Raw genomic sequence first — 24,952 nt, 5'->3', positions numbered from 1 at the left:
TCTCACACTAGCACTCGTCGTGTGCACCGCCAGCTGGGCGCGTGTGGCATGCTACGCCCACGGCACATGACAGCACGACACACGGCACACGACACGCGCGACGATGGTGTGTGTGCGGTGGCACGTACAGGCCGACGGCGCAGCACGTACCTGTCGTTTGACAGAATTCCGATTGGGGGCGGTACTGGGAGCTCCGCCACCCAGAAGAACGCGGCGAAACAGCAACTCTCGTCTTTTGCTAATCGCACAATTTGGCCAAATTGAAGATGGCGGCCACAGGCTATGCCCCACTTAGGGTGGGCGAAGACGAAGACGAAGGCTCGTACAGTGAGCAATTGGATCGAAACGAAAAATCTCATGCGTTTGAAGTAGGAGAGATTGAAGCAGATGAGGAGATGGAACGGAACGACGAAGAACTGCTCCTTCCGCGACCAGAGGTCAGGGTGGTGCAGGAAGAGCTGTCGGTCCCGTCCGACGTCGAAATCACTGTTGATCCACCTTCCGACGAAGGAGATGAACCGCTGAAGGCCGCCGGAGGAGAGAGCAGCAAGGCACAAGTCTCCCTCCCGTGGAAGATCCTGGTCATCGTCTACGGCGTGCTGGTGGGCGACGCCATCGCCTCCACCGTCATCACTCCCTTCGTGCCAGGTACGTAATACCGAGTGGTGCCACCTTGTGTCAATATTATTTTTATTTGGTCGAATAAATAAATAAATAAATAAAATGTTATTAACCCTCTTTGGTTGTATTGGCAGACATGTGCCGAACGCGGTTTGGTATCGCCGAGGAGCAGGTGGGCATGGCCTCGGGAGCCCTCATCGGGGCGTACAGCTTGGCCTCGTTTGCCTCTTCCTTCTATCTCGGGTATACATTCACGGCCCACACGCCCACACGCACACGCACCGCCGCACACGCATCGCCGCACACGCACATGACACTCATGCGCGTACACGCCACAAACGTGCAATGCAACGCGACCATCGTGCAACCATCGCGCAGGCATCTCGCAGACAAGTACGGGCGGAAGCTGATCGTGCTATCGGGTCTCATGTCGGGCGCGCTGGGCACTTTCCTCTTCGGCCTCTCCCCCAACTTTGCCCTCGCCTTTGTCTCACGCCTATTCGCCGGTTCGTACGCGCACTCCAGTCGCCCGATGCGCATGGACCCCGACCCCCCCGTGCCATAGCACGCTCGCTCGTAGGGTCCGTATCTCGGACACGCGTGTGCACGTGAATGCTGACAAGCGTGTGCGGTGCGTGCGGTGCGTGCGATAGGATTTTTCAACGCCAATGTACCGGTGACGCGAGCGGTGTGCGCCGATGTGACCGAAGGCCAGGCGCGCATTCTGGCCTTTGCCTACATCTCCGCCTGCTTCTCGCTCTCCCGCAGCGTGTCCAGGTGAACCTTTGCCATCCGCTCTCCTCTCTTTTATCACCACCATCACCACCATCACCTCTCTTCTCCCGTTATTCTTTTCGCTCACGATGGCGGCCGTGTCGTGTCGTTGGTCGTGTCGTTGGTCGTGTCGTTGGTCGTGTCGTGTCGTGGTGTCGCGCATGTGCGCAGTGGCATTGGAGGCGCGTTCACGAACATCGATTTTGAGGGGGTGCCGGTGTTCGAGGACAACCGCTTCCTCTTCCCGTGCCTGGTGGGCGGTACGTGCCTCTACCGTCCCGTTGGCTCGCGCGTTTGGTCTTCTCATGGCTCACCTTATATATGGTGCGCCCCACCCACGCCCAGGGCTGCTCAACTTCGTCTCCTTCCTCACGGTCCTCTTCTTCCTGCCCGAGACCAACAAGGGCGCCAAGTCCGCAGACAAAAAGAAGGGCGTACGTCCGCCTCTCACTCTCCCCCCACAGCACAGCTCTATTAAAATGTGTGTTTTTTGAATGGCTGCGCGCAGTCGCTCCGGGAGGGGCTGAAGGTGGTGCTCAAGGACTGGCTCATGTCGAAGCTCATCCTCGCGTCGTGCCTGGGGTCCTTCTGCAATGGCGGCCTGCTCGTGGCCATGGTCCTCTTCTACTCCCTCGCCATCGAGGTACGTACCTCTCCCCACCCACCCACCCTCTCGCCCTTCTCGCCTCACGCGCCTCACGTTGTGGTGTGCGTGTGTGTGTGTGGTGTGTGTGTTGATTACATAGCACCACGGCCTGGGGTTCGACCCCCTGCGCAATGGCATCGCCTTCACTGCGTTCGCCGGCGCGGGATTCATATTTCAGGTGCGGAGTGGCACTCGCAGGCACGCCATCTATCGACATAGACGACTCGCCTAACTCACGTATCGACGTGTCGTCTTCACCGTCGTCGTCGTCATATGCTGTCCAGGTGTACGCGTTCAAGAGGGTGCTGGCGTGGCTGGGCGTGGTCAAGATGTTCACCGTCAGCGCGCTGCTGCTCTGTCTGGGCTCCGTCCTGCTGCCCAGCACCGCGTTCATCTACTGGATCCTGGGTGCGCATCTCTCTCACTTTTGCGACCGGTTGTCTACCGCTCTTGTTTGTTAAACAGCGCGCTAACGGAAAAGCTGATGTTGTGTGTGCGCGTGTGCGTGCGTGTGTTCACTCGCTGTGTAGGGGTCAACACGACGGCGACGATCATCGTGTGGGTGGCGCTGACCATCATCGTGTGTGTGGTGATCGCCACCGGCTTCATGTGCTACCTATCCAGTACCCCCTCCCCACAGCCGCGGCGGCGGTCCTCTTGCCCCCCCCCCTCTCTATCGCGAAAGGTTGGGCAAAGTACTGACGACCGACTTTCTCTGTTGCGTGTGGCCAGCGTTGGGCGCCATGCTCAGCAACGCGTGCGATGACACGCGGCAAGGCCTGACCATGGGCCTCAACCAGAGCAGCTCCTCGCTCTTCCGGTGCGCGCATCACCACCAGCCCCCCACGCAACAACGCGTCTTTTTCTGACGCGCGCGCTGTTCGGTGCGCACAGGGCGCTGGGTCCGTTCATCATCGGGATCGTGTTCTCGGTGGGTGTGGCGCTCGACTTCCCCTTCTTCGGCTTCTGGATCCTGGCCGCCCTCTACCTGTGCTCCTTCCTCGTCCTCGTCCGCATGAGCCCGCTCGAGCGTTATCGCGTGGGGGACAAGGCCGCCGAGGTGCTGGTGGTTAAGGAGGACGACGAGGCCGCGGCGTCGATGGAGATGTTCGTCATCGGCGAAGATGACGACGACGAACTACACGACCAGTACGACAGCGCCTTCATAGGCCAGAAAATAGCATCACAAAGCAACAACACCCACAACGAAGCGCGACGTAACGAAACCGTCAAGGAGGACGAGAAGGTGGACAGAACATGAAGATGATGTTGTGTGGAAATCGTATATTTATAAATATTGTTTTCTCTGCGGTGGGTGTATGTCGTGCGTGATCATTGCGTGTTCACGCGACGTCGGTGGTGTCCTCCTTTCGGGGGGCGATGATTATCGTACACTGTCTGGGCACGCCCAACACGGACGCCAGGTCTCCCGCATACTTGATCCGCAAGTACTTTCGTCGCAGTTCCCTGTGTGCTACGGGCGTCAGCCACCACACGACGACACGACACGCAAGGAAACGACAGCGAATGAGGGGGGTGGTGGCGTACGGAGAGGCATCGGGTCCGAGGTGGCAGTATTGGTGCTCGGCGGCCGAGGCAAAGTGAGCCCGGAACTCCTCGCCGTAGGGTCCCTCCAGGATTCGCTCCACCCGCTGCTGCCACTGCTGGTTGAACTTGCGGTTGCCCACCGAGCGGATGAGCTCCACGTCCTCCAGCCGCCATCGGTCCAGCACCACCGATCGGACCTAAAATGTTTTGTTTTAAATCGATCGCACAGCGTTCATGAGACACTTCGAAGCGCGACGCAAAAATGGGGGTGGTGGGGGTGGGTAGAGACCTGAGAGATGTGTACGCCGAGGCTCCTGTGGATGCCCGAGCAGGCCAGGCAGATGAAGATGCCGTAGTTGATCGACGCCCACTCTGCAGGGCGGAGCACAGAAGAGCAGCGTATAAGCAAATCGGAGCTAAAAGCGAGAAAGAGGGCAAAGGGCCGTACCGGGTTGGGGTTCGCCGCAGTCGGCGCAGTAGAGGTTGGACGACCACCGCAGGGTTCGGTCTTTCTTCTCGTCCTTCGCGTCGCTGGCGCTACGGCTCTTCCGCTTCGCTTCGCTTCCCTTCTTCTTGTCCTTCTTTTTCGTTTTCGTGCTTCCCTTGGACTCGAGCCCCTCTCCCTCCTCGTCCTCATTGTTGTCGACAGGGCCAGCGCTCGTCTCGGCCTCTTTGCCCTTGGCCGAGACCTCGGCTTCGACGTCGCCGGCCGCCGGCCTCTCCTCCTTGGCTGCGGTGTCGTCGCTGGTGGTGCTCTCGGAGTCCTCCTCCTGCTCGCCCTCCTCCGGGAGCTGCAGCTCGGCCTCGATGATCTCGCGCAGCAGGCGGCGGCTCTCGGTGATGCCCAGCTTGCCGTCCTTGTCGACCGCATCGGCCGTGGTGGTGTCGGCCCCGTCGCCGTGCCCGGCCTTGTCACCGCTAGCGGCGGCCGAGTCCGAGTCGTCGCCCGCCAGGAGCATGCACGTCACCAGCGTGTCGCGCTCGCGGTTGATGATCTCCACCCACTCCTCGTTGTCGCGCTCCGACGGCGACAGGAACCGCACGGTCTCCTCGCGGGTCATGAGCTCGAAGAAGTGGAACGAGCCCGATGAGCCGCCTGACGTGGCCGACAGCGTGCGCGCGGGCGACGTTGCCGGGTGCGCTGCGGGCGAGGGCGACGTGGTGCCCATCACCACCGACGACGATGACGAGTAGGGCGAGTTGCCGCGCGGGGAGGTGCGGCCGGAGGACGGGGGCGAGGGCGTGGTGGCGCTGAGCCCGGCGATGCTGTTCTGGCGCTGCGGCGGGTAGGGCGAGGAGTGGGCGGAGGACGGCGTCGAGGCGGAGAGCGATGACGAGAGCGATGCCGAGCGCGGGCGCTTAGCGGTGCGGCCCCCCGGGGCGGTGGCGTTGTCGCCGCCCGGGCTCGCCTCCTTCGCCCGGGAGTCCTTGCGCTTCATCTTGGCCACGCCCGGCTGCGCCTTGACGAACATGAGGTCCCACTCCTCCAGCTTCTCCTTCTGCTTGTCGTCGTACAGCATGAATCGGCCCCGGAGGATCACTCCCCACCTCTGCTCACCAACCAATCACCGCAAGGGTCAGCCCGGAAAAGAGCGAAAGAGAACGAAGAAGAAAAAGGAGAACGAAAGAGAGAAGTGGGGGGAGGACCTTCTGCCAGGTCTTGCGCATGCCCTTCTCCTTGCGGCGGTAGAGCCAGCCCTCGAAGAGGGAGTCGTCGAAGATGGCGGGCCGGGCGATGATGCCCGCCTGGTCGAGGTCGGCCGGCAGCTTGGACCGGGAGAGCGACAGCGGGAAGGGCAGCATCGACGCGATCTTCTTGTTGGCGCTTCCCTTCCTTCCGCTGCCGCTGCCGCTGCCGCTGCCGTCGTCATCGCTCGACTCGCCCCGGGCCTCCTTGCGCTGCTTCCGCTTGCTGCCCTTGGCGGCCTTCTTCCGCTCCTTCTTCTCCCGCTTGCTGACGCTCCCGCCTTTCTTCTGCTTCTTGCCGAGCCCGGCGATCCGGCTGCCGCGGCTCGTCGCGACCTGCTGCTCGCCGGCGTCGCTGACCTCGTCGGACTTGGGGCCGTCGGCCACGTCGTCGTCGCCGGCCTCCTTGGCCTTGCGCTTGCCGTCTTGCCGGCCCTTCGACGAAAGAATGTTGAGCAGGCTCCCGATCTTCTTCTTTGTCTTCTTCTTCTTCTTCTTTCGCCTCTCCTTCTTGGACCGCTTCGTGCCGTCCGAGCTGCCGTCTTTGTCGTTTTCATCGTCATCGTCGTCATCGTCGACCTCCCGCTCGTGCTCCACTTCGTCGTCGTCGCCATCGTCGCCGTTCTGAGCGTCGCGATCGGCGAGGGCCTTGTGGAGCATGGCCCTGAGCGTGCCGCACATCTCGTCGAAGAAGCGGCCCTCGCGGTCATCGTCGAGGAGCCCCGGGGGAACCGCTATGTGCGACGTGTCGGGGTATTGCCCATCGTTGGAGGCGGTGTAGCTGCGCTCCCGGGTGCTGTGGCCACCGCCGCCGCCTCGGCGCCGGCGGTATCGATCCATCTGCTTCTCCTCCATGCGACTCACCAGCACCTTCAGCTCGTAGTTTGACATCGTGCACAGCCTCCGCTCGAACTCCTTCAACTCCCTTCACCACACAACCCAGAGCTTAGCGTCGACCACAACAGACACACCACACATACACCACACATACGATCACAGTCCAAGTCGCGGGTGTGTGGGAGGGGTACCTCTGGAATTTAAGTTCCTCTTGGATGCGGTCGATCTCCTTCTTGAGCTCCTCGATCTCGTCGAGTTCGTCGCTGTCCCACTCCTCCTCGGCGATGCCCTCGAAGCCCTGCGTCTGCACAAAATACACGATGTCCCGCGCCGTCTCTCGCTTCAACTTGGCTTCGCTCTCTTCGCCCGCCACCACCGGCCATGACGCGCCGCCGCTCGTCTGTCCCCTCATCTCGACGTCGGCATGCGACGAAAGCAGAGCGTGGTCGCCGCCGCCGTTGGTGTTGTTGTTGTGTTCGTGGTCCACCTCATCCGTACACACGCCCTCGTTCCACTCCAGGTCGCCTTCCTCGATGATGCGCTTGAGCTCTTCGGTGGTCATCTTCTCCAGCTCCTGCTCCAGCATCATCTCTGCATCGGCAATAGATGGAGAGAGCGCATGCGGTGTGTGTGGTGAGTGCCCAGAGAACGAAGAGAGGAGAGAGAGAGAGAGAGAAAACGATGCAAGGCGAGGAGAAGGGAAGGAACCAGCAGCGCCGAGCTCCATCCTGAGGTGAAGGTGCTTGGCGTGAGCACCCACTATTTCGTCGGCACGAAGGGCCTCCATGGCGCATCCCCCTGGAGACAAGAGGGTAGAGACACCGGTCAGCTGCCCCAGCCCAGCAACCCTCCAAAGCAATTTCGCTCGACGGAGCACCACAACCAAAAATAAACGAATAATAGAACAAAAGAGATGTTTGCATATTTTAAAAATAAATAAAAAGAAAGAATTGCGTGTCGCTTTCGTTCTTTGGGGAGGAGGGGTACCAATGGGTTTCGGAGCTGGGGCAGGGAAAAACCGATGTGTACAGCAAAGTGGGCAGATGCCAATCTCTCGGGGGATGAGGCGCAAGAAGGTGCGGGGGGCAATAAATCTCGAGACCTCCGGGGCTCGTCTCACGCGGTGCCAACAGTACCAGAATCTGTTTCGTTTTGTTGAGTTCAAAAAATCGAAAAGAGGGCCAAGTTCGCTGTGGTGCGGTTTCGCTGTGCTCGATCGCGGTAGGTAGGTTGCGTACCCAGGGGAGCACGGGGTTTTTCGGGCTGGTTCCGGCCCTCCTTCCTCGTTCCTGCCTGCCTCCTCTTCCCTCTCTGCTCTGGTCGGAGTGCTCGTGCTCCTGCTTTCTCCTAGTTCTGCTCGACAAACGCCACCACAACTAAAACACACCAGGTTTGCGTTTTTCCAATTTTCTATCTTCGTCGGCACTGTATGGCGGCGCTTTACACGGAATCTGAAGAATTTGACGCATTGGGCCAGATCGCAGCAGAGATTTCAAGTGGTCTCCCGCCTGGGCCAGGTGCTCGCCGGGGGGGGGGGCGCAGGTGCTGACCTTGATCGAACTCTGGAGGTGCAGGGGTTCGAGGACCAGCAGGCTCGCTCGTGGGCTCGAGCGGTAGAGGGGGTTTTACCGGTCATGAGCTGCGTCTGCGATCCCACAAGGAGGCCATGCTCCATCGCGCAATGCCTGGGCCAGCAGGCGCTGATGGTGAGATAAACGCACGATTGAAAAAACATCGCGGGAACGAAGGGCCTCAAGTACCCTCGACAAAGACACCGGCGGCGGCAGCCATCGTACACGACGAGATGGGGTTGAATGCTCGAGGCAGAGGAAGCAGAATCAAGCCTGATGGTGAATGAATGTGAGCACGGCGAACACGTAACACCCAAGACAAGAGGCGAGGTGCAAACGTACCGAACAGGTAGTGGTGGACGTGTATCTCGTGCGTCTTTCGAATTATGTATGACGCTACGCCGATGGCCGCCAGTACACACCCGTAGGCCAGCGCGTACCAGAGCAAAAGGCCATCGAGAGCCTGGACCAGATGCAACCGGAGAGGCTGAGCCACGGAGGCTGCACCAGGAGTGAAGGCCCGAATGAAGAGGTACGCACCAGCAAGATGACTTGACAGGACGCCACGAAGAGGAGGAAACCAAGCAAAACGGCCAAAGCAATCAGCTCCTTCTTCGTGTAGGTCTTCCACCGACTCGGCACGACAAGCTGGACGCACAGAGGAGGCAGATGAGTTAGTCCAAGAACGCGTACGCGCTGATTGCAGTTACCGGGAGGGAGGAGGTGAGGTGCCTTGTCGCCCACGGCGCGCAGGAAGAGGTTCTTGTCCATGTAGGTGATGTGCAGGCCCGCGTAGAATGGAACAACAAAGAACAGATAATTGTACAGAAGTGCAAACGCCTCTGCGTCTGCGCGCGGGTCGAGCTGGAAGAGCGCGCCCACGACCTGCTCCGTCAGATCGGTGGTAACGGAGCGAGGATTGGATTCGGCTACGAACACACACCGCCACCGCCACCGCCACCGCCACCGCCACCGCCACCGCCACCGCCACCGCCACCGCCACCGCCACCGCCACCGCCACCGCCACCGCCACCGCCACCACAGGATGGATCAGCACGTGCTGACTACCATGGCGAGCAAGAGTGACGTACGAACGGCCAAAGCGAAGACTGGACCCAGTAGGAAGAGAAGCGGGCCTGAGGCCAGCAACTTGACCACTTCCTGCAGGACCGGTGGTAGAGCGCGCACAAGGTCAGATCGCTCGCTTGCTGCGCAAATGGGGCGGGCGATGGGCTGCAGTTGTACCCGATAGTGCCCACGGCGGCTGCGGAGAGGGTTGGGCCGCTTCTCTGTGATGTGGGCGACGAAGATGAACCCCATCACCAGCAGCACATGCCACACCACCACGCCCGCCCAACCGAACCGGTCGTTCCTCAGCACCTCTGCGCCCAGCCACGTGCGTGCACACAGACTGCCAGTTAGATGGGCACACGCACACCGCTTCGCACATCAAAAACGCGAAGGGGAAGGAGTGGAACCACGCAGGAGGGGAGAGGCCATGGCTGTGGAGGGAACGAAGCGCGTAGCGAGCGAGAGCAAGAGGAGCCCGGCGAGAAGGTGCACCGTCACGCCCACCATGCGCCTGGCACGCTTGAGCTTTCTCCTCTCGGCCCGTGCTCGTTGCTCTTCATCTGTAAATAAGACGTCCTTGTTGCTGCTGTCATTCGTGCTTTCATTGCCACCCCCGCCAACATCTTGTGTTTCTACTTCAGATGCACCAAGATTTGAATCAAGATTTGCGTCGAATTGCACCAGCTCGTTGTCGTAAGTAAGCTGGTGGTATGCCACTTCGGCGACATGTCCAGTGGCTTGGTCAGCATCTTGATCCATCCGACTTCTTCTTGGTGCTCTACGCCGTCCCGCGCCGCCCAGCATTGTACGTGATTTTTTATGAATTTTTTTTCTTTTGTTTCAATTTGTGCCAAACCCAAAGAGCGAAGAACGAAAGCGAAAGCTGTGCAAAGAAGTGGGGATAGTTGTACGCAGGAGCGCACGTTTGTTTTTTTTTTACTACAGTGTTTACAACAACACCAGCAACGATGCTCACTTAAAAGCACTTGCGGTGGACAATCGAGGGACCAGACTCGTCGTACTCCTCCTTGGAGATCCACATCTGCTGGAAGGTGGAGAGCGAGGCCAGGATGGAGCCACCGATCCAGACGGAGTACTTGCGCTCGGGGGGAGCGATGATCTTGATCTTCATGGTCGACGGCGCGAGGGCGGTGAGCTCCTTCTGCATGCGGTCGGCAATGCCGGGGAACATGGTGGTACCGCCGGAGAGAACGACGTTACCGTACAGGTCCTTCCTGATGTCGACGTCGCACTTCATGATCGAGTTGTAGGTGGTCTCGTGGATACCGGCCGACTCCATGCCGAGGAACGAGGGCTGGAACAGGGCCTCGGGCGCACGGAAGCGCTCGTTACCGATGGTGATGACCTGACCGTCGGGAAGCTCGTACGACTTCTCGAGGGCCGACGACGAGGCGGCGGTGTGCATCTCCTGCTCGAAGTCGAGGGCGACGTAGCACAGCTTCTCCTTGATGTCGCGCACGATCTCGCGCTCGGCGGTGGTGGTGAACGAGTAGCCGCGCTCGGTGAGGATCTTCATGAGGTAGTCAGTGAGATCGCGACCGGCGAGATCGAGACGCAGGATGGCGTGGGGCAGGGCATAACCCTCGTAGATGGGCACGGTGTGGGTCACGCCGTCGCCCGAGTCAAGCACGATGCCGGTGGTACGGCCCGAGGCGTAGAGCGAGAGCACGGCCTGGATGGCGACGTACATGGCGGGGGTGTTGAAGGTCTCGAACCTGATGGGAGAGAGAGAGAGAGAGAGAGGAGGTGAGTCTATCTTTCATGCGAAACCACACCTATATGCGTGGCGGTGATGGAAAAGAGGAGGAGTCTCGTACATGATCTGGGTCATCTTCTCGCGGTTGGCCTTGGGGTTGAGGGGGGCCTCAGTGAGCAGCACGGGGTGCTCCTCGGGGGCCACGCGGAGCTCGTTGTAGAAGGTGTGGTGCCAGATCTTCTCCATGTCATCCCAGTTGGTCACGATGCCGTGCTCGATGGGGTACTTGAGGGTGAGGATACCACGCTTGGACTGGGCCTCGTCACCGACGTACGAGTCCTTCTGGCCCATGCCGACCATGACGCCAGTGTGGCGGGGACGACCGACGATCGAGGGGAACACAGCGCGGGGGGCGTCATCACCGGCAAAGCCAGCCTTGCACATGCCCGAACCGTTGTCGATAACCAGAGCCTGAACCTCGTCTCCCATGTTGATGTAGTTGGTGGTGGTGGTGTTGTAGAGTTGTAGTAAACTGAAGATACACTGCCGAGAGGTGCGCCTTTTATTGTGGGGCGTGGTGCCAACCACGGTTGCTCTGTCGCTTGGTATTGCGTGCACGCTTCTCCTGCGTACTCCGTCTGACCAATGGCTGCGCTGGGACTTTTTAATGGCGTGCGATACCGCGCTGCCTTTATGTAAGTCCGATACTGCGAGACTGCGCAACCAATGACCTACCGTCTCGTTCTGACCTGGCTTCTACCGCGGGGCTTGCGTTGTCCTCAATTTCGCGGAAGGACAACTCCACAGGAACGAAGACCAAAAGAAAACATACGAGAAAATAAAAAAGAAAGAAAGGCACACACAAAAGATGGAGGGAAAGGTTGTGGCTCTGTTCGTGTCGCCCGAGCGTGGCGTGCGCAATGCCGTTGACCTCGTGCGCGTGTTCCCCGAGGGACTCGAAGGCGATCGCTTTCGTGTGACCACGGCAGGAGCCTCAACAGGTTCCACCACCACTCGTTGATGGCAGGAGGGGGAAAGAAAGAGGTGCCTTGCGGTGGCTGATGGCGTGCCATGTGGGCAGGACGCGAGGTGCTGCTGGTGGACGAGGAGACGTTGCTCGAAGCCGGCATGCAGGTGGGCGGCATGAAGGAGAACATCACCGTGCGTGGCTTGGGCCTGGGGCAATCTGAGCCTGGCGCCCGATTCCGGGTGGGCGCCGACCTCGTGTTCGAGGTGGGCCAGAAGCTGGCCTGCGTTGGCGAAGACCCCGCTCTCACCGGCAAGCGAGGTGCACCTTCTTCTCCTTCACACTCCATCGCTCCTTCGCCTTTGCTCACTCGCTTGCGCTGCCGCCGACACCTTCACTACAGGAGTGTTTGTGCGCCTGACCGAGGGAGAGGGCGTAATCCACAAGGGCGACGGTGTGCAGCGACTCTAGAGCACGCACGCGTTTTAGTACTACTTTGGAAGAAGAAGAGCGCTTGCACGAAAGCCAAGCGCCCAACAAAAAGCCAACTGTTGATGGAAGCTTAGCTCTTGTCCTTGCGGGCGGGCTTCTTCTCCTTCTTCTCCTTGTCGCTCTTGGCCTTCTTGGCCTTGACGGTGCCCTTGAAGTTGGGCGATGAGGACAGGGCCGGGATGGTCGGAATCTCACCGCTGCTGTCATTGCTGATCCTAGGTGTGACACACACACACACACACACACAACACGCGGTCTCAGTCAATGGACGAGACACAACACCTCACACGCACGCGCGACAAGAAAGGCTGGCGGGAGGAAGGTGTTGGCACCTGTCGAGCATGTCAGTGCTCTCAGAGCGGGTGGAGAGCTTGGCGACGGCGGGGGACTTGGAGAGGCGCGCGATGTCCTCGGACATTTCGGCGGAGATGGACGAGGGCAGCTTGAAGGTGGGCACCACCCAGCCCTCGGGCAGCTGCGCGCGGTACTCCTCCACGCCGCGCTTGAGCTGCTCGTACTTGATCTCCAGCTGCTCCTGCAGGCCCGCCATGTCGGCGCTGCACACGATCGCGTGGATGTTCAAGCCTGGCCATCGTGCAAACAACGATCAGCACCCTCTCACCCTTTCTGTGCTACAGAGGGACTGGGTGGGGGGAGGGAAATTTACCCTTCTCAAGGATGTCGACCTGGTAGAGGATGTTGTTCTTGAGCTTGTTGATGAGCGGCATGTCGCCCGGGTTGGCCGAGGCGTAGGCCGGCGTGAGGAAGGCCTTCTGGTACATGGCCACGCCTCCAGCGACGGCGGCGTCGATCACGCCGTTGAGCACCATCGTGAACGGGTTGATGTTGAGGTCGCGCGACGACCCGTGCCTGTTGTATAGGGGCGCGCGCACGTAAGACGTCATTGACTTAGTACTCAGCCCCCGGCAAGGAGCCTTTCGAGTAAGCGACAGAAAAGTACGCACTTGATGATGATCTCCTTGAGCTCCTCGTTCTTGGACTGGATCGAGTTGACGGCGTTCTGGATGGGCGTCACCTCGATGATGCGCGACTCCACGATCTCGGCGCGGCGCCTGATGCCGGGGAACGCGTCGGCGGTCATGAAGTACGAGTTGCGGATCCACAAGTCCTGTGTGGGTGGTGGTCGAGGGACCGCGCTGTCAGACACCACCGTACAATCGCAGCAGGACGCACGCACGCACTCGAGAGTGACTGAAATCGCGGGCGTACCTCGAATTCGTTCTCCTTGTTCTTCTGCTTGTCCTTCCGGAAGGGCTTGGAGTAGACGAAGACCTTGACGTCGTTGCCCTGCAGGAACTTCTTGATCGAGGGCGGCATCCGCTCGTTGACGACCTTCTCCTTGGCCTCCATCTCCTCGACCGAGGCGGCCTTGACCGTGTAGATCTGCAGGTGCTGCTTGTAGCTGCAGAGCGAAGGGGGGGGGGTACACACACGGGTGATGAAAATTTGAGGCGCACTCGCATCTGAACCGAGCCGAGCGAGGACGAACCTGTTCTTGACCTCCTCCCCGGGCGCCTCGGTGAAGTTGAGGAGCTCCGCGGCGGGCCAGAGCGCCGTGATGCGCGCCTGGAAGTCCCTCGAATGCTGTGTGGAGGTGGCGACGATGAGTCGCGGCACTCGCGGGAGAGAAGTGACAGAAGCGAGCACTGGCACGCCGTGAGGCGGTGGGCGGTGGGGCGCATACCTCGAGCTCGTAGCCCTTGAAGATGAACTGCCTGTTGGCCAGGTTGGCGGGGAAGCCCTTGCCGAAGAAGCCGACGAAGAAGTAGTCCGAGTAGAAGCGCTCCTCGCTCACGATCGAACTGAAGAAGCGAGCCTGGCGCGCCTGTTTGTTCGCCACGCCCGTAAAAAAGGGAGACAGTTTGGTCTGTCAGAGTAGGGCGGCCGGGCACAGGACGCCAGGCATGGCCCGGATAAGATGCTGGCGTACCAGGACGTTGGAGAGCTTCTCGTAGTCGAAGAAGATGCGCTGGTACTGGAAGCGCAGCTTTTCCATGAGGTCGATGGCCTTCTCCCACGCCTTGCCATGGTCGAAGAAGTCGATCGCCTGGAAGTACAGACGCTCCTGTGCACGAAAACAAACAACACCACAGCCGGGTCAGTATATGGGCTTGACCGCGTGTCCACAGACTCGCTCGAGTCGAGTGGCTGTACCTTGCGCTCCCACGCGATTTCGCTGTTCTGGTGGGGTCCCATGGGGGGCACGGTGTCCTCGGTCCAGTCGTACAGCTCGGCGTGCAGCAGGAGCGTGAGGCCGGCCTCCACCAAATGACCGTTGGCCTCGTGCTGCTTGCAGAGATCTGTGCAAGGACGCGCCAAGTGCCCATTTTAGGTGAATGTGTGAGTCGAACGCCCTCACACGCGCGCACACGGCGAATCGATCGACGGGCACCGCGGGACCCTACAAACATACCGTGGATGTACTTGACGTATTTGTCCTGGCGATCGGTCTGCTTGAGGTACTGCATGAGCTGCATGGTCGCCTCCGTGCGATCGTCATCGTAGGCCTTGGGCAGCACGCGCAGCGCCGTGAACAGATCCACGATCTTCTCCATGTCCTGCAGGAACGACAGACCTGCAATCCACCAAGGGGAGGGGGGGGGAAGCAAGAGTCGAACGTCAGCCGATCGATAGGGCAAACGATGATGACTCCATAGCGAGTATAGAATGTATGTTACCGTGCTCCCTGAGGGCCTCGTCCTTCTCGGCTTCGAAGCGCACGTTGAGCGTGGCCCTGAAGTATTTCTTGAAGGAGTCAGCGGCCTGCTGGGCCTGGGTCGAGGTTGCCGAGGTGATCATCGCTCCGACAGGGCGACCGATGGTCGAGCCGCTCCTGCTCAGGCCTGTCAGGCTGGCGTTGCTGGCCGACGAGGCGAAGCGCTCGTTGACGATCTTGTCCAGGGCGTCGATGGTCTGCGTTTCGACTCCGCGGAAGGTGCGCGTGGCGCTGAACTCCCGCGTCAGCGTTGAGAAGTACAGCGTGAGGCCGGCCTCCTTGAGCTGCGGCTCCTCCACCATGGCTAGCTCGAGGAACGGTCCGACGAGCGCCTACATGCGTTCACACAACACAACACAGCACACACCCGTCGTTCAGAAAATGGATATTCTCGCGCCATCAGCAGTGGCTCGACTCCTAGCTGGTACCTTGATGAACAGGGTCTGCCTCGGGCCGAGCACGTTCCAGACCTTCTTGAAGTGGTCCATCACGGGCAGACGCATGTCACCGTACCTGGAGCGCACAACAACCAACAGACGGCGAGAGAGGGTGAGCCGGTGGTTGGTGCAAAATGAATGGGGAGGGGGAGCGCAACGCACTCGGTGTGGATGAGGGACTGCTTCTGGGCGGTGAACTTCTCCATGGTGAGGGGGCCGGCCGTGATGAAGTTGATGGTGAGGGTGAAGAAGGCCTCGAACACCTTCCTCTCCATCACCGTCGCAGAATCGCCGCTATCCGCGGCAGCCTTGCGTCTCGCCGGCAGTGGCAGCCCACGACCTGTAATGCTGCTTCCACCGGCGGCCGGGCTGTTCGACAAGCGCCTGGGCGCAGGAGAGCGGGCAATGGCGGTGCCTGCGCGCATTGGCGCAGGAGAGACGGGCGTTCTGTATGGGTAATAGCACACCTGGGGGTCAGCGAAGGACTAGGCTCAGAAGATGGGGGATTTCGACTACGAACCCGCTGGTGCCGGAGGAAGAAGAGCCCAGAGAGCCGACGGGCGAGGGTGCGCTGCCGTTGGGCGGAGGCGACATCGAAGAGCTGCGGTTGACGTCGGCCGCCGCGCCGCCAGCGCCGGGAATGGAACGGGGCGGCGTGGCCGGCACGGGACGAGCGCCCGCGACGCCGCCGGGACCGCCGGGCCTGGGGAATCCGGGCGACGAGGGGGAGGGCGAGGGCGAGGGCGAGGGCGAAGACACAGGTGAGCCGCCCGAGGGCGAACCCGGCGTGTTGACCGCCTGCAGGAAGCGGTTCGCCACACCGCCGCGGGCCGGGATGGGCACGCTGCTTGACGCGGCCGGCCCTGCGTAGGAAGCCGACGCCGGTCCGCCGGGCGAATTGAAGGGGGACGACGAGACCAGGCCGCCAGAGACCGGCGAGGCGCCAACGCGCGACGGAACGCCGGGGGTCGGGCGCGAGGGTGCAGGCGAAGCAGGGGCCGGGCCGCCGGCGGTGCCCGATGACGACGAAGTGAGTGGCGACGGGCCGCGGAAGGAGGACCCGCCGGGGGACGACGAGACCGAGGAGGAGAGCGATGACGTCGGGCCGCCGACAGTGCGAGGGCCGATGCCGCTGCCGCCGCCGCCGAACGAGGAGGGCTTGGCGCCGGTCGGGCCGGAGCCATCGGCGGAGAGGAAGCCCAGGCGGAAGGGCAGGATGTCGTTCATGATGGAGATGACCTTCGAGATGGTCGAGTACTGGAACATCTGCAGCCCGAACCAGTTCTCGGGGAAGGCGGGCCGCTCGGAGATCAGCGACGACAGGTTGCGGAATAGCGCGATGAGTGTGTTCTGCAATAACGATAACGATAACAATGGGTCATGATAAGCGTCAGTGGCATGCACATCAAGCAATGCAGAACACAGGGCGCTCGGGTGCGAGGGCCTACCCTGATGTTATCCTCGCCGTTGAGGGAGTGGAGGAAGCCCTGGTAGTTCTGGGGCGCCAGGAGATAGAGGATCGACAGGAGGCACATGACGATGTCGGCCTGCATGGCCTTGTCGCCCTGCTGGCCCGGCTGACCCATGAGATCGATGCAGCGCAGTACCTCCGGCAGGACCGACGCCACGCCCGAGTCCCACACGTTGGTCTCCGACTGGGAACGCTCACACGTCAGCCTCGCACGCTATCGCAAGCAAGCAGGGTGGTGGCGGCGGTGGGCACGTACGGCAAGGTTGGTCTGGAGCTGCTCCAGGAGGAGGAAAAGGACGGAGATACACTCGCGCTTCTCCTCCAGCCTGTCCGACGAGCTGAGGAAGTGCTTCAGGTTCGAGAGCACGACCGGCATGAGCTGCTTGCGCGCGCCTGATCCAACAAATATTAAAATATTATGAGCCGGGGGGGGGGAGAGGGAGGAATGGCCGGCCAGCAGGGGTGACGTGCCTGCGTTTTGGAAGAGCGAGTCGGAGATGATGGAGTGGATGAGCAGGAGCTTCTCGACGTTGAGTCGGGTCGTGGTGTTGCCCTTCACGCTATCCAGGAACTTGCCCGCGATCGAGCTCCTCTCTTGGATCGAGAACAGGGACTCCAGGTGGGCGAAGAACCGCGAGAAGTGCCTGACGGCGAGCGTCTGGGCGCCGATGAGCCAGTCCGCCTTCTGGGCCATCAGCTCGTTGAAGACGTCAAAGAACCCGGCCATGTCGCACTTGAACTCCTCCTTACTGTGCACCACAGCGAGCAGTCGTAAGACACAACAGACAGCCACCTTAATTAAAGTTGGTGAGTGTCGACTGCATGGGGGAGCAGCGTACGTGCGGAGAGCGTCCTGCGGGTTGGTGCGGTCGTAGAGAATGCGGGAGGCCAGGATGAACTTGAGCAAGTACTCCAGAGCCTTCACGGTCGGAATCAGTTTCTTGCCCGAGATGGGCGACGGCGTGGTGCTGGTCGTCAGCTCCTGTTTCAAGGGGGACGGGAGGGGAGAGGCGTGTCAGAGTGTGCACACATCCGAGCCCCTGTGCGCAACACGATCACTCACCTTGAACTGTTCCTTGAGGCAGAACATGAGGTTCTTGTGCATCTTGGAGAAGTTGTTGTCGGCGTCGTCCGGCGAGCCGCCGGGCCTGCGGAGGCCGGGCGAAGTGGGAGGCACGCCGGAGCCGGTTGGGGAACCGAGCACGGAGTTCCTCTGTCGGTGGTTGGGCACCGCGGAGGCGGCCGTCGGCGCCGGGGCCGATGCGGCGGGCTTGACCTCCGCCTGCTGGTAGTGGATGATGTAGCTGTCGAGGGCACTCCGGTGAGTGGACTGGCCCTGCTTCTCATCGTACAGCAGCTGGATCGTGTTCACAATGGCGTCGTATCTGTGGAATTCGCAGGCGACGAGGTGTAACCAAAAGATGGAGATAATGTTAATGTTGTATCAAGTGCGAAATGACCGAGAGAGGGCGCGTACACTTGGAGGGAGAGCTTGGTGTTGCCCTGGCAGCTGGGGGAGACGAGGATGGCGAACAGAGAGTCGAAAGTCTCCTTGAGGAACTTGACGATCTCGTTTTGATCCACGAACGAGAACTTGTTGAGCATGCCCGCCAGATCGTTCTGCTGGCGCCACTGCAGCAAGCCAAGCATCGACGCTGCGATCCACATCGCCCTGGTCAGTTCAATCCCCGGTAATTTACAGGGCAATGACTGATGAGAGTGGCGTACCGTTCTGGGTGAGGTAGGTCGAGCAGAGAGTGGTCTTGAGCTTGATGACTTCGCCCTTCCTGATCGCCAGCTTGTTGGAGCTCGCGGCATCTAGAAAGATGCACAATGGCCGAGCGTGTGAGGCGACGACCCAGCGTTGGCCAGCCGGGCGCAAGTGAGACTTTGCCGAGACGTACCGAGGTAGAAGGCACGCTCGTCCACAGAGCGCGGAGGCTTGAAGGTGGCGACTTCCTTGGTGCCGTCGGTCGCCACCGTACCATCCGCGTTGGTGAGGCGGAGGAATCCGTTGCTGATGACCTTCGCGCCCTTCTTGCCCACGCTCTGCATGTCATAATTATGCGTTCCACAAAGAGGCCGGTGAGGTTCACAGCGAAGCCGTGCACGGATGGCAGGGAAGGGGAGGGGCGCATGTACCTGGAAAGTAAAGTACAGGTGGCAGCGAGGGTAATCCTCGGGCTTGACGTTGACTCGGATGGTCTCCTTCCACACGGGGCTGCCACACTTATGAAGTACAAGCGACTTGAACTCGGTCACCGGCTTTTCGCCGGTGCCCGAGCTGAAGCAGTTATTGACCGGGTAGCCGTTGTCGTCGCGGACGCCCACCAGTAGCTGTCGCATGGATGACCACAACGGGTCGCCAGAGGTCAGTCTCCAGAATGGCGGTGGTGGTGGTGTGGGTGGCGGCTGCGAGGTTACCTCGAGGTTCTTATCGCCCGCTTCGGAGGCGACGATGGCGCTGTCGAGGGTGATGTACAAGTCGTTGCGGCCCACCTGATTCTGGTTCTGCGAATCGTTGATGTTGAGCTTCTGCTGCAGCGGGAACCTGCTCAAGTCGGAGAACGACTTGACGACCTGTCGAGAGATGAGGGTTGTTAGGGTCCGCTTTCACTGGACGGGGTGAAGTGCGTACGTGGTCAAAGGTGCCGCCGAAGAGACGGAGGCCGAGCGAGAGCGAGCCCTTGGGCTGCGACTGGTAGGCCGACGCGACGTTTTGGATGATCACTGGTTGCGCGAAAACCAGAGCGGGATGAGCTCATGAGGAGCCAAGAGAGCAATGGCTGAGGAGGCGCGCCGGTCAACGTACGGTCGGGAAGGGTGCCAAACTTCTCCTCTTCCTTGGGGGCGAACATCTTCATCGAATGCTCGCTCTCCTTGCCCAGACCGAGGCCCAGCTCCGCCAGGGGCATGACACCGCAGGCGAACGGGCGCCTGAGAGCCTCGTCGTCCTTGACCTGCACGTGAAGGTAGGGTGTCACACCTGGGCGTTGGGCGTTCAAGTGTGTGACGCGTCATACCTCTTTCTTGGCCTTGGCGCTGTCGTCCCACACGAGCTGGCCCTTGCGCACCATGCGGCACACCAAGTAGGCATCACCACCGTGAAGCTCGGCCACCTGACGAGGCGCACGATCAGTACAGAGGTGCGACGCATAGCAAGGCTTTTATCGAGGAGGGTTGCGCTCAAAGAAGCGCGGACGAAAGAAGGGCACGTACCTCAAACCAGGACTTCATGGTGCCAATGGCGTTGATGTCGGGCGGGAGACCGTTGGCGGTGAGGCCCACCTTGAATTCTTCGGTCAGGTTCTGGCCGCTCCTGGCGCTGTACAGGGAGAAGTACAGCTCGGTCGGCTCGCCAACCTGGTGGTTACACGATGTCAGCATGCATTGGGCACACATATGGGACAGGTGGTGAGGAAGGTGATGATGAGGAGAGACCTGGCACATCGAGAGCTTGAGCTCCAGAAGGAGGCAGTGCTGGGCGATCTCCTTGGCCGTGGTGACGCTGATGAGCTTGGCGCTCTTAGCGTTGAGGTCGACCATCGACGACTGCTGCCCGAGCAGGTCGCGCGACGCAGTAAGGGGCTGCGCATACGAATTCCACGCGGTGGTGTGTGAGTTCACCCTGTCGTTCTTCTAACGCGCCCTGGGCAGACTAGTAGTGTGGAACCGTACGTTCTTGTCCTTGGCCTTATCAGCGGAAGCGTCCTTGTTGGCGCCCGGCGTGGTGTCCTTGGAGGCCAGCTCTTGGTGCTGCAGTTGATCGCGCGCAAGGAGATCACACAGTGAGCAACGTTGAATATCTGACACTCAGGAAAAATGCGGAGAGGAGGGGCGCGTGGGGGCCGAGCAAAGGAGGTGTACCATGCGGTAGAGCTTGAGCACGGCCGTGTTGTTCTCGGTGGCGGGCTCGCCGGAGGGCGTCTTGACGATCATGTCGAGTCCCAACAGACGCCTGCCCTCCTCGATGTTGCTCATCACGCGCGGCTTGAGTTCAGCCAACGCTTTCTGCATTCCCCCCCACACACATACAATCGCGTGAGTTGACGACACACGAGCTCCGAGCGGCAAACGGCGGTGGCGGCAGCGGTCGCACGCAAAGGCACGTACAGGGGGCGTATGGGGCGAGGTGATGATGCGGTGCCAGTCGAGCAGGACCTTCATGCGGTCCTTGATCGTGGTGTACTCCTTCATGCGCCTCTCCTGTAGTCCGATCACAAGAAGTGGAGTAAGCACTTGTGTAGCAAGTTCGGTTTCCATGCCTCGAATTATAATCAGTGCGCGGGTGGAGGCTGGTACGAGGTAGTACTGGCGCATGAGGGCGCCCCACTCGCGCAGCACGCCGCGCAGCTCCTTGGTGATGGGGTCATCATCGAGCTCGCGCGTGATGGAGACGTAGGTCTTGGGGAAGATGCCCTTCACCTCCTTCGGCTGTGACACGCGCGAGAGAGAGAAAGGCAGTGGAGAAGGTGAACAACTGTAGACGGGCCAGGCAGAAAGGCGAGGGGGAGGGGTACAGTGCGGTCAGAATCGCCTTCGCGAGCCTCGATGATGAGACTGCCGCGGTACCAGCCGTCAATCTCCTCCTGGATGCTGGATTGTGGAAGATGGTAAGTTGAAAAATGAATTGAAAAGAGATGGCCTGGCGGGTAACGCAGTCGGTACCGAATCTTATCGCCGATCTTGAAGGGCAGCTGGAACTGCGCGCCAGCAGCCGGGCGATAGGGGAAAATAGCTGATACAAGCCCGAGCTGTACAGTTAGCCTCCATCCTCTTCAAAGATTAACGAAACGGCGGCGGGGGGGTTCGGAAAAACAGGGGCGCGTTCGCTTTTCCTTCCGAAGGAGGTGAGCACCCAGCCCCAATTAAGTTATCATTATACAGCCACCCGCCGGAGGTAGAGGTTGTGCTCTCACGACGATGGGAACGCAGAGAGCGGAGAAGATGGAGAAGAAAACGAACGAGGGACCAGGTGGTCGAAATGCGATAGAGGACGGAAAAGGCTGCGCATACGAAGAGGGATCCCAAAGGATACTCACCAAAGCCGAAGGCGTCCATGGGCTTCCATTTCGCACCCACCGAAGAAGGAGCCGACCACGCCATCCTTTGAACCGTTCGTCTTGGTGTTGGGACCTTTGTTTGTCTTGGTCGTGACAAATTAATTTGCTTTTTGTATTTCACAAACCCGATTGGGAAATAGCAGGCCAATAAGAAAATTGGGATAACTACAATGAAAGGGTGAGAGGAAAAAGAAGAGAAAAAGAAGAAATCAAATCGAATCGAGCACACAGAAGATGTCGCTGGGGGTGTATGCACTGGAGCCGGCCACCAACGGCAAGGTGTTGCTGAAGACCAGCGTGGGGGACATCGACATCGAGTTGTGGCCGAAGGAGTCGCCCAAGGCCTGCCGCAATTTCATCCAATTATGTCTCGAGGGCTACTACGACAACACCATCTTCCACCGCATCGTGAAGGACTTCATCGTGCAGGGTGGCGATCCCACCGGCACCGGCTTCGGTACCCCCTTTGCTCTTTCCCTCTTTTCTTAAAGTCAATTCCTTGGCGTTGGCATGGTGGCTTATCGTGCAACAACAACAACAACAGGTGGCGAGTCCATCTATGGGCAGCCCTTCGCGGACGAGTTCCACTCGCGCCTCAAGTACAGGCACCGCGGCATGGTGGGCATGGCCAACACGGGCAGGGACCAGAACCGCTCCCAGTTCTTCATCACGCTCGGCCCCGCCGGCGAGCTCGAGGGCAAGAACACGCCCTTTGGCAAGGTCACGGGCAACACGATCTTCAACGTGCTCAAGCTGGGCGAGCAGGAGGTCAACGAAGAAGACCGGCCGCTCTATCCGCCGCGGATCCTCGCTGCCGAGGTGCTGTCCAACCCGTTCGACGACATCGTGCCGCGCGACCTCTACGCCCTCGGCATCAAGCGCAAGCCCGGCGAGGAGGACCAATCGGCCAAGCCCGCCGTCGACCGGCCCCAGATCCGCAAGAAGAGGAACGTGGCGCTGCTGTCGTTCGGCGAGGAGGAGGGCGCGCAGGAGCCGGCGCCGCAGTTCAAGCCCCGAATGAAGAGCAGCCACGTGGCCGACGAGCCCGGCTCCGCTGCCGATGCGGAGGCCGGACCCAACCGCGGCACCAAGGCTGCCGGTGGAGCCAAATCGGACACCGTTACCACCTCCAGCAGCAGCCGCAGCTCATCGTCGACTAACCAGGCACACGCCCTGTAATTGTTATTTTTATAATTTTTATTTTTATAATTTTTAAATTAACCTCTGGCGTCGTTGACTGACGGCCTCGACGCGTGCGCGTGCAGGACGACGACGAAGAGGAAACGAAGCGAAGCGCGAAGGATCGCCGACCTTCGGAGAGAAAGCGACGAAGAACGGAGGGACGCAGCGACGAAGAGGCCGGAGAAGAAGACCAGGAAGAGACCACGGTGGTCAAGAAGAGGGACGAGAGTGCCAAGAGGAAGAGGAGAAGCGACGACGGGGACGCAGAGAACGACGATTCAAAGAAGCCGGCGACATCGTCGGCCTACGATGAGGTGATGGGTCGGCGGGAGCGCGAGAAGGAGGAGCGGAAGAAAGAGTTCAACGAGCTCAAGAAGTCGCTCCTCTCCTTCAAGAAGCAGTCCGACAAGCCCGCGGGCGAGGACGACGACAAGAAGAAGAAGGGCGAGTCCACCCTCGATCCGCTCGAGCAGATGCGCCTCAAGTACAAGGACAAGGCCAAGAAGCGCACGGGCGACCGACAGAAGCAGACGTTGGAGGCGCTGAAGAAGTTCCAGTCGTCCCTCAAGCAACCCGACAAAGAGTGGAAGCAGCACGTTCTCAAGTTCGAGAAGATCGGCGGACAGGTCAGTCAATATTTCCCACGATTCGTGTGTCTGTTGTTTGCTGCTTGATGGCCAAGAGGGACAAAAACTAACAACAAGCCACGTCCAAACAATCATCCATCTATCGCAGATGGAGAAGGAGGAGGAGCTCTACTCGGTGTTTGACCCGCTGGCGGGCAAGGACCAACGCTCCAAGCCCTCGTGGCACAAGCAGCGACTCCAGCGCAAGGACGCCAACCCGGAGAAGTGGTAAAAAAAATGGGCCAGCCCGCGTTGCAACTCTCTTTAGGGAGGGAAAATGCCATGTTTTTTATTTTACACGCCCGTCCGTGCAGACACACGTTGGGGGGGGGGAGCTTACTGTGGTCACATCACTGTTCTTCGATGTACTTGGAGACCGTCTCCTTGAGGGGCAGGTACTTGGTCTCCACCATGTTCTGTTTCGGATGAACGTAAAGGAGTGTTGGTCAGGTTTGGTGCACGCGCACAAGCAAAGGGGGCTTAGGCTGCTGCGGGAAAGACGGTCAGGTACCTGGAAGGGGATGTGCTCTGACGAGATGAGTGACTTGCTCAGACGAATCGCGAATCCGCACATTCGCACGAAGGCGGACATGTGCTCTGTGAGGTGTGTCAAACGATGTGTGAGATAGGTCGACAGTCACAGACGACACGACACAGACACGGCACACCCGATTGCGCCGAAACGAAACGAGATGAGAGAGACGGGGCAGGTAACAGGGGTCGCACCTTTGAGGTGGGCGATGAGCTGAGGGTCGTAAGGCTTGCCGGTGTCGGGGTCGATGGCGCCAGGAGGAAGGAAGGTCTCGCAGATCTTGAGCGGCCCCTCGTTCACCACTACGACGAAAAAGAGAGAAGAAAAGAGTCAGCACCGCGCATAAAGACCAGGGAAGGAGGAATGAAATTGTAGTGTGGCGTGGGCGTACTGGTGACGACGGAGCCCTGGATGACCGAGTGAAGGGCGTTGAGGCGCGGGGGATTGGTCTCGAGCTGTTCTCGCAGCGCCGCCACACGGTTCTCGATGAGCTCCACCGCATTCTCCAGGGGAGTGAGGATGACCTGATGGTGACGGCGATTGAGTAATTCGTTGAGTGGGCGTGGTTGTCTAACAACAACAGCAGCAGCAGCAACAATTCGTACGTTTTCGGTGGACACGACGGGGAGGCGGGCGAGGATGTAGGGGAAGCAGAGGCTGGTCTTGAACATGATCTTCTTCTTCTGCTGTCGCGCCAGACCCTCCGCCACGTTCTTGCCCTGAGCCGTGTAGCCCGTCTCGAAAATGAACGAATCTACAGCCGAAGAAAGGCCGAAATGAAGAGAGAAGAGGTGAGCATGCGACGCTGGGGGGACTGAGTCTATGGAGGCGGGGGCTGGAGGCGTACTGATGTGGAAGTTGCGGGCGTGGGGCGTGACACGCGACGAGTCGGCGTGCGGATTGACGGCGCCGATCTGCACGTAGACCTTGCTCTTGTCCATCTCCGACGGGTCGACGGCCTTGTTCTGCATGAT

The 24,952-nt window shown here is 60.2% G+C and overlaps 8 protein-coding genes across 8 annotated transcripts; 3 read left to right on the top strand and 5 right to left on the bottom strand.

The window, feature by feature from the left end:
* Positions 1-395: 395 nt before the first annotated feature.
* On the top strand, positions 396-3,302 carry ACA1_067890 (transporter, major facilitator subfamily protein; the record flags this gene model as incomplete). The annotated part of the gene is made up of 12 exons (XM_004352681.1): positions 396-648; positions 756-864; positions 1,000-1,127; positions 1,275-1,398; positions 1,567-1,655; positions 1,741-1,829; positions 1,904-2,038; positions 2,142-2,219; positions 2,326-2,449; positions 2,572-2,664; positions 2,774-2,861; positions 2,936-3,302. The coding sequence occupies 12 exons, from the start codon at positions 396-398 to the stop codon at positions 3,300-3,302; spliced, it is 1,677 nt and encodes a 558-aa protein (XP_004352733.1).
* An 82-nt stretch (positions 3,303-3,384) lies between these two features.
* Positions 3,385-6,899, bottom strand: ACA1_067880 (GTPase activating protein; the record flags this gene model as incomplete). Its single annotated transcript, XM_004352680.1, has 7 exons — positions 3,385-3,508; positions 3,590-3,786; positions 3,894-3,961; positions 4,038-5,139; positions 5,237-6,200; positions 6,304-6,703; positions 6,821-6,899. The coding sequence occupies 7 exons, from the start codon at positions 6,897-6,899 to the stop codon at positions 3,385-3,387; spliced, it is 2,934 nt and encodes a 977-aa protein (XP_004352732.1).
* Positions 6,900-7,737: 838 nt separating this feature from the next.
* On the bottom strand, positions 7,738-9,261 carry ACA1_067870 (uncharacterized protein; the record flags this gene model as incomplete). Its single annotated transcript, XM_004352679.1, has 7 exons — positions 7,738-7,751; positions 8,026-8,146; positions 8,224-8,331; positions 8,377-8,568; positions 8,627-8,743; positions 8,929-9,065; positions 9,162-9,261. 7 exons carry the CDS (start codon positions 9,259-9,261, stop codon positions 7,738-7,740), a joined length of 789 nt encoding a protein of 262 aa, XP_004352731.1.
* A 469-nt stretch (positions 9,262-9,730) lies between these two features.
* Positions 9,731-10,960, bottom strand: ACA1_067860 (actin-1, putative; the record flags this gene model as incomplete). The annotated part of the gene is made up of 2 exons (XM_004352678.1): positions 9,731-10,490; positions 10,593-10,960. 2 exons carry the CDS (start codon positions 10,958-10,960, stop codon positions 9,731-9,733), a joined length of 1,128 nt encoding a protein of 375 aa, XP_004352730.1.
* Positions 10,961-11,339: 379 nt separating this feature from the next.
* ACA1_067850 (uncharacterized protein) lies at positions 11,340-11,909 on the top strand (the record flags this gene model as incomplete). The annotated part of the gene is made up of 3 exons (XM_004352677.1): positions 11,340-11,445; positions 11,553-11,759; positions 11,842-11,909. The coding sequence occupies 3 exons, from the start codon at positions 11,340-11,342 to the stop codon at positions 11,907-11,909; spliced, it is 381 nt and encodes a 126-aa protein (XP_004352729.1).
* A 91-nt stretch (positions 11,910-12,000) lies between these two features.
* ACA1_067840 (variant sh3 domain containing protein) lies at positions 12,001-21,348 on the bottom strand (the record flags this gene model as incomplete). The annotated part of the gene is made up of 35 exons (XM_004352676.1): positions 12,001-12,145; positions 12,263-12,515; positions 12,598-12,800; positions 12,896-13,059; positions 13,161-13,353; positions 13,441-13,535; positions 13,636-13,776; positions 13,882-14,016; positions 14,106-14,251; positions 14,365-14,526; positions 14,630-14,999; positions 15,096-15,180; positions 15,267-15,488; positions 15,625-16,454; positions 16,553-16,759; positions 16,832-17,324; positions 17,415-17,557; positions 17,639-17,960; positions 18,053-18,230; positions 18,304-18,393; positions 18,480-18,624; positions 18,718-18,912; positions 19,000-19,155; positions 19,214-19,305; positions 19,388-19,535; positions 19,599-19,694; positions 19,795-19,938; positions 20,017-20,163; positions 20,254-20,331; positions 20,443-20,586; positions 20,689-20,781; positions 20,878-21,009; positions 21,096-21,171; positions 21,244-21,313; positions 21,336-21,348. 35 exons carry the CDS (start codon positions 21,346-21,348, stop codon positions 12,001-12,003), a joined length of 6,306 nt encoding a protein of 2,101 aa, XP_004352728.1.
* A 524-nt stretch (positions 21,349-21,872) lies between these two features.
* Positions 21,873-23,678, top strand: ACA1_067830 (peptidylprolyl cis-trans isomerase, putative; the record flags this gene model as incomplete). The annotated part of the gene is made up of 4 exons (XM_004352675.1): positions 21,873-22,095; positions 22,183-22,757; positions 22,904-23,446; positions 23,556-23,678. The coding sequence occupies 4 exons, from the start codon at positions 21,873-21,875 to the stop codon at positions 23,676-23,678; spliced, it is 1,464 nt and encodes a 487-aa protein (XP_004352727.1).
* A 118-nt stretch (positions 23,679-23,796) lies between these two features.
* On the bottom strand, positions 23,797-24,949 carry ACA1_067820 (DOCK family protein; the record flags this gene model as incomplete). Its single annotated transcript, XM_004352674.1, has 6 exons — positions 23,797-23,862; positions 23,958-24,043; positions 24,173-24,280; positions 24,370-24,502; positions 24,584-24,732; positions 24,826-24,949. 6 exons carry the CDS (start codon positions 24,947-24,949, stop codon positions 23,797-23,799), a joined length of 666 nt encoding a protein of 221 aa, XP_004352726.1.
* Positions 24,950-24,952: the final 3 nt, after the last annotated feature.

The sequence above is a fragment of the Acanthamoeba castellanii genome (genome assembly GCF_000313135.1).
Source record: "Acanthamoeba castellanii str. Neff unplaced genomic scaffold scf7180000084603, whole genome shotgun sequence".
NCBI classification, from domain to species: Eukaryota; Discosea; order Longamoebia; family Acanthamoebidae; genus Acanthamoeba; species Acanthamoeba castellanii.
Note: the sequence above shows the minus strand (reverse complement) of the source record. Positions and strands in the feature narration are given on the sequence as shown.